General features: G+C 64.7%; 1 protein-coding gene across 1 annotated transcript; it reads right to left on the bottom strand.

Annotated features, from left to right (window-relative positions):
- Nucleotides 1-4,895: 4,895 nt before the first annotated feature.
- Nucleotides 4,896-6,074, bottom strand: EMIHUDRAFT_458094 (hypothetical protein; the record flags this gene model as incomplete). The annotated part of the gene is made up of 5 exons (XM_005775025.1): nt 4,896-4,956; nt 5,156-5,360; nt 5,435-5,615; nt 5,784-5,834; nt 5,911-6,074. Coding segments are annotated over 4 exons (527 nt in total), but the record flags the coding sequence as incomplete, so codon positions are not given.
- Nucleotides 6,075-7,179: the final 1,105 nt, after the last annotated feature.

The raw sequence follows: 7,179 nt of genomic DNA, 5'->3' as shown, positions 1-7,179 counted from the left end.
GGGGGGGGGGGGTAGGTCCGCCTGCGGCTGGGCGTGCCGCAGGGCAGCCGCGACCGGGTCTTCCCCTTGCCTACAGCAGCAACGGCAGGCTCGTCCCTCGTCTCTGACTCGTGATCTCTCGACCTCCTCGTCTCTCCTCGTCTCTCCTCGTCTCTCCTCGTCTCTCCTCGTCTCTCCTCGTCTCTCCTCGTCTCTCGTCTTCTCGTCTCTCGTCTTCTCGTCTCGACTCACGCGGCTATATGGTCGCGGCGCCTCAGCTTTGGTTGCTGCGGCCGCAGCCGGATCAGCTGCCCTGACTTGACCTGAATAGGGAAGGCTCGGGGGAAGGCTCGGGTCAAGGCCTCGGAGAGGAGCCGGGATCAGCTGCCCTGGCCTGACCTCGCTCAGCTGGAGAGGACGCGCGCCGCCGCCGCCGCCGCCGCCGCCGGAGCCGGGCTCCTGCGAGCGGTCTGTGAGGACCAGCCCATCGCCGTGGTGGAAGAGGTCGCGCAGGGTCGGCTGTGGCCGCGATCGCTCCTCGGCCGCCGCCGCCTCGGCGCCGTCCTTGGATCCGCTCCACTCGGACGAGCCGCTGTCCGACCTGAGGAGGACAGTCGAGGAGTCATCGCTGGGGGTCAGACCCGCCCTCCAGTCCGACGACGCCGCCGCTCGGCCTGATGACGTGTCAAGGAGTGACTCCTCAGTCTCTCGCTTCTGGCAGAGGGATCCGCCCCCCCCCCCCCCCCCCCCACCCTCGTCGACCTGTCCGAGTCGTCTGACCAGCGCGACGAGGCAGCCGAGGAGGGCCGGTTGGAGCCCGTGTCGCGGTGCGCGGAGAGGGCGCCGCCCGACGTGCCTGCCGACCCGACCCACGTCCCGACCCACGAGCAGTGCGACGTCGCAGACTGCGACGGCGCAGAGTTCGGGTGCGACGCCTCGGAGTGGCAATCTGCACCTCCGTCACGCAACCGCTCGTACGGGCGGCCGTCGGGGCGCTCGCGCCGGCGCAGCCTCCTCGGCGGCGTGGCGCTCATCCGCGAGAAGCGGCGCGCGAACCTGGTGGCCGGTGGTGAGATCAAGAACGCAGCGTGGCGCTCCTCAGCGCAAGTCTCGGATAATCTCGCGCGGATCGGCGAGCTTGTGTTCGAAACGGCGACGAGACTCATAGCGCAAGGGCTGGCTACATCGACGCACCAGCGGCCGGTGATCTTCTTGGCGTCTGGCAGGACGAAGGATCGCTCGAGGCGGACGAACACGACGCGGAGGAGGAGGAGGAGGACGATGAAGAGGACAGAGAGGAGTGAGGCGACGCCCTCATGCCTGTTAATAATGGATCGCCTCTCAATTTGAACTCGGGCGGGGAGGAGGAAGGCGAGGCCCTCGTGCAGGTTTGCAAAGGCCCAGAAGAGAGGGATCACCATGAAAGTCGCGAGAGAAGTCGCGAGGATGGACCGCAGGTGCTCGAACTCCTCCTCCACCGCGTCCACGACGTACGAGAAGTGGGACGGAGGACCGTGCAGCGCGAGCCTACAGCGGAAGGTGCCAAGAACGTTCGGGGAAGGTGCTGCGCGGCGCGAGTGAGGGAGGGCCGTGCAGCACTAGCCGTGGCGCTAGCATCGAGATGAGCATCGAGCCCCAGCAGGAGAGGGAGGTCTGGAAGGTGCAAAACAGGATGAGGAACGGGAGGAGCAGCTCGGAGACGTAGTGCGTGTTTCCTTGCCCCCCGTTGCCCAGCAGGACCTGCTCGCTGCAGTCGAGGATGTCGTCGCCGCTGGAGAGGTCGACACAGTTCAGGTCGAACGACTCGTTGGCCTGGTCGATCAGGAAGGAGACGGTGCAGCCGAGCAGCAGCGCCGAGAGCGTCGCGATGTTGTTGCTGTTCGAGATGTAGTAGACGAGCTCGCGCTCCCGGATCTGGAGCATGCGCTTCCGGTACTCGCGCTCGAGCTTGTCCTTGTCGGCAGAGAGCATGGCGCGCGATCGAGAGCGCCCTCGTATGCCCCTTTTAGCTGTGCTCGACACAGCGGTAGGTCGTCATGAACGCCGTAATAAAGAATTACGGTCGGGGACTGGCACACACACCGGCACACCATCGGAGCCGCCTAAGCGACTCCGTTAAGAACGGCAATGCACTCTGCTCCGTGCACAATGCCGCTCTCCCCGCATGCTAGCTAGGCGGGAGAAGCCGCGAGAGCAAGGAAGGGATCGCAGCCGCCCCGGTGCCGCTTCCACACCCTTTCCGGTTCCGCGGTGGAAAGAATTTTCCGTGCACGACACTGGGCACGGGACTGGCGCGCACTGGCAGGAAAAGAATGTTACCACCTCCCTCTCACGACACTCCGAGTATCAGATAGGCAGAAACTCCTGCGGGGGCACCACCACCGCTCTCGGGCAACTCCAAGCGGCTTCACAAAACTCCCTGCTGGGACATGTGCAACTGCAGCGTTCTCGTGGTTGCCAGGCACAACGATGCAGATGAGAGGGGTTCAAGGCACCGTGTACAACACATTGAGCCTCACCAACCCTGCCCAGGACGTGAGTAGGGTGCACGCAAATCAACGGGTCCTCACACACACAGCATGCAGACAGACGTGGTTCAGCGGTCGCGACGACATGACTTGCTTTCCTACCGTGATGGCCATGATCGGACTGGCACCAAGCAACACCTGGCAAAGGTATCACCCCTTTTCCAGTGGAACATGATCTGCAAAACCGAGCAATCCGCGAGTGCCACTCCACATCTACTGGCGGCTCGTCTATGGTTTCGCGAGGGCCGATGCATCTCGTGTGCCCACCGACCAGCGATCGAGAAGAGCTCGCCTATGTTATGGAACGAGTCTGGCAGCCAATATGGTCGTGCAGGGCATGCGGGTACACAACGACGCCCGCCCCTCGTGCGCTGACCTCTCTCTCGAAGTGCACCACCTGCGCCGTCAGCGTCAGAACAGGGCTGTGGGGGGTGGGTTTCCAAAGTCGTTCCACGAGGGGTACTTTGCGAGTATCCTCGCGCTGACAAAGGGCGGCACGGCTGACGGCCGAAAGCACCTCCTCAGCTCCAGCTTGGGCAAGAGTCCCCACCGTGAGGTCATACAGCAGCAGCTGTCAGCATTACACCCGAGCAGACCGACACCAACATTGGCGATGGCGCCATTCAAACGAATTGATTGGGATTCGTACTCAGCACAGCGAGACTTGCGCAACCTGGTTCAGCGAAACCTATCGTCGCGTGGAGCAATGCGGCTCTGCGGACTGCGGTGCTCGGCGCGGCATACACAGAAAGAAAGAAAGAAAACAGACAAGCCAAGGGAGGGATGGGAGGACGGCACGCCGCCACCACACAGGGATTTTAACACACACACACACACACACACACACACACACACACACACACACACACACACACACACACACACACACACACACACATCACAGGAAAATTCTTTTTATTGGTGAGGAGTGCCTTGCCGTTCTTAACGGAGTCGCTTAGGCGGCTCCGGTGGTGAGCCGGTGTGTGTGCCAGTCCGCGCCAGTCCGCGCCCTTGTCGTGTCAGTGTGCTGTGAGAGATGCCGGCAAAATTCTTTTTACTCGAGTATCACTCGGCCCGCCGCATTTGGACGAACGGTTGACGGAGCGAGTCCAGTGAGCAGGCAGTCCAGGTAAACAAGCCGATGATGCGTGCGGCGACCGTGCTTGGCGTGGAGCGCGGCGCGCGCCCGCTGCCACGCTGGAACGCTCCATCGCTGCTACGCTGGAACGCTCCATCGCTACCGGTCCGCTCGCTGCAAGCACAAGCTTGCCGCACGCGTGCAGGGCACAGGTGCGGGTGGCGACGACCTGACGGCCACAGTACGCTGCGTCGGGGCGTGTCAAGTAGCACACCCGCCTCATCACGATTCAGCTCGTGGTGGCCTTCGGCTCGGCCAGAGTGGCCTGGCCACGCGGCATTCATCCTCACGGGCCTCTCGTTTGCCTCGCCCTCGGAGCTGTCGCTCCGATTGCTTGCGACCGCATCGTGCTCGTTTGCCTGCATATTTAACTATTACCATCCGATTGGCAAGACGCTGTGGCTGCCACTCCGTTGGAATGCCCTCTATCTGGCGCTCAATGCCTTCTACGCTTGCCGGCTGCTTTCCGAACGGTGTGTGAAGCTATCGGCGGAGGAGGAGCAGGGTACAGACAGATCTTCTCGCGCTCAATGAGTGCGGCCGACTTCCGCCGACTGTTTGCGCTCGGCCGCGAGGCTGCGGTGCGTGACATTGAAGACCGCGAGGTGATCACAAAGGGCATGCCCAACGACGTGCTGGTGCTGTTGCTCGACGGGACGGGCGTGATCCACCTGGGCGACGGCGTGACGATCGAGAGGACGGGTGGCCTCTTTGGCGAGGTCTCGTTTCTGCACGGCGAGCCTGCCTCGGCGACGGTGCGCCTGCAGCCGGCAAGCCGCTATATTTCGTGGCCGCGTGACGAGGTCTATGCGCGCTTGGGCTTGGGCGCGCAGCGTGGCCTCGAGCACGCGCTCTCACTCGAGGTGACGAAGCACCTCGCACAGACGTCTTCGCGGATGGTCGCGCTGTCGCACCCGGTGGAGTCGGCGGCCGCGTGGAGGGACGTGCAGGTCAGCCGCCTCCAGCGCGGCGGCAGCGTGGGTGGGCGAGCGCATAGCGAGGAACGGCCGTGACACGCGTGCATGAGTGGGATGAGGCTTTAACCTCAGGCTCAGCTCTGAGGAGACGGAGTGACGGGACGGCCGGCGTAAATAAAGCCGTACACCGGTCACCACACCACCACCAATCAACAACACCCACATCACCACCACAAACCCAGATTCGTGATTCCGCCGCGCGTCGGTTTGGACTCTGTGTTTCCTGTTTGGGGGGGTGGAGGGGTCCGGTGTGATGGTCGTTTATGGCCCTCCTATCACCCACTTACCGCCCCCGGCCGTGGGGGCCTCACCGAACGCCGCCATTCATGATTTCAAAGGGTCCTGCCGTCGCTCAGTCCGAATCACACGGTGGGGCGGACCTACCCTGGCTATCTGTCAAAAGCTCCGTGTACGGCTTACGCGTTACGGTATCAAATACGCATTCAATACTGTGTACACGACACGCTTTACGGCTTTAATCGCTGACAGACACATAGTGGATAGTGACCACGTGCTTTATACAAAACATCAACAAATGTCATTAATTACATAGAGCCGAGAAATTAGAGTCTTAAGCCTTACTGCCGAGATGCCTTCTCTCCGCTCATCAAAACTCCCACACGCGCTTCGCCTTTGGTCGGCTCGCCGAACGGTTGTACGACACGAACGAGTCCGAGTCCCACACGGGCGCCTCCCGCGGCGCGCGTGACGGAGGGGTGGGGCCTTCGTCAGAGAGGCCTACATGGGGTCGCAGGCAAGCGTGAAGCGACACCGGGCGCATAGCTGCAACAGCCCTCTCTCGTCGGAGGGGCCGAAAGCGCTCGACGCCGCCGCGCTGCCCGCCGCGCTGCCCGCCGCGCTGCCAACCTCGCTGCCCACCCTCGTTCCGCCCCCGACCGTGTCGGCGGTAGGCGGCTCGAGCCCCTGCTGCGGTGGCTGTGGCGAGGCGCCGCCCGCTCCATTGCCCGCCAGCAGCCCGCCGCTCACTCCGTCCTAGGAGCGGCAGAGTCGCCCAAGTCACGGCAGCGGAGAGGAGAGAGTCCATCGAATGCTAGCGATGCGGAGGTGCGGAGTGTGGGGTGTGTTTGGAGATCCGAGGTGCGGAGCTCTGAGATGCGGAGTATGCAAAGGAGGTGCACAGGTGTGCGGAGATGCCGGCGCCTTGACCTTTGCCCAGTAATCAAGGGTCGTGGGCGCCCCCCGCGACGGCACCTTCAACAACATCACCATCGGCGCTTTACGACATAGTACAACAATGGGGGGCGCCCGCCGCCCCCGGCGAGAGGACCTGAAGCGCCCCCTGCAGCAAGTCCTCCGGCTCCGCCGCCGCCGCCGCAATTATCGCCGCCGCCGCCACCCTCCCCCCATCCCTCTCCTGGGCATTCGAGAGACGGCCCGCCGCTTGTGATTCCGCCGCCTCGGACGCCGCCTCCGCCGCCTCGGCCGCCGCCTCCGCCGCCTCGGCCGCCTCGGCCGCCGCCTCGGCCGCCGCCTCCGCCGCCTCCGCCCCCTCCGCCGCCTTGCCCGCCGCCCGCTGTAGGACGCGGCTGGGTGCCCACGAGTCCTGCCCAGTGCGGGAGCAGGGGGAGGTGCGGAGGGAGGGGGGGGGAGGGGGGGGTGCACTCGCGGCGCCTCTCGCGGTTGTGATGTGGAGAGGGGGGGTTGTGATGTCGAGATGTGGAGAGAGGGCGCAGCCTTGGAGTGCTGCCCATGGAGTGTGCGTCAATCAGACCGGAAGGGAAGGGTGTGCTGGAGTGACTCCAACACTCCATCCATCGATGGATGGATCCCGACCATGCGAGCGTGGAGGTGGCATGGGCGGGGGGCACGGGGCACAGGCTCGTGAGAAGAGAGAATACAGTAGAGGCGCGAGGGCGAGGGCTGTCTCTCGAGGGAGTGTCGGTTGCGGGGCAGTGTGGCGGGTGGTGGCCGCAGACCTCTGTCTCCTCCGCCCCCTGCTCCGCCCCCTCCACCCACTCCACCTCCGGCTGGGTCGACTCCGGCAGGAGGAAGGCCTGCTGTGCAGTCTGCAGCGCCTTTGCGAAGCTGTACGAAGGCACCTCCTCCTCCTCCGAGTCGTCGTCATGCCTGTGATCAACCATACAGCAGCTCAGGGGTGCCGGAAGCACCTCCCCCCCCCCCCCGCGAGGCCCTCGTCGCGCCACGCGATCTTCAGCCGCGCGGTGACGTCACATGCCCCGCCCCCGCCCCCGCCCTCGCCGCCTCCAAACCCCCGCTCCAACCCCTCCTCCATGCCACACTTCTCCTCGCTCCTCAGCCGGCGAGGGCGGTGGCCCTTGCGCGAGCCGCACCGCCGCCTGATGGGAAGAGACGACTCTGGGACAAGTTGGACTCGAGAGCACGACCAGGGGGGAGAGGGGGGGGGGGGGGCATCCGGCGCCTCCACAGCGCCTGGCAGGTCGCCACGCACACCAGCACGCCTACGCGCGAGAGGAGGCCTCCCGTGAGGGGGCAGTGGCTTGGGCGAGGCAGTGAGGGCTGCCGGGGCGGGAGCAGCCCAGAGGCGACGACGAGGGCAAGGATCACAGCCTTCAAA

This window comes from Emiliania huxleyi, assembly GCF_000372725.1.
Source record: "Emiliania huxleyi CCMP1516 unplaced genomic scaffold EMIHUscaffold_300, whole genome shotgun sequence".
Taxonomy (NCBI): Eukaryota; Haptophyta; order Isochrysidales; family Noelaerhabdaceae; genus Emiliania; species Emiliania huxleyi.
Note: the sequence above shows the minus strand (reverse complement) of the source record. Positions and strands in the feature narration are given on the sequence as shown.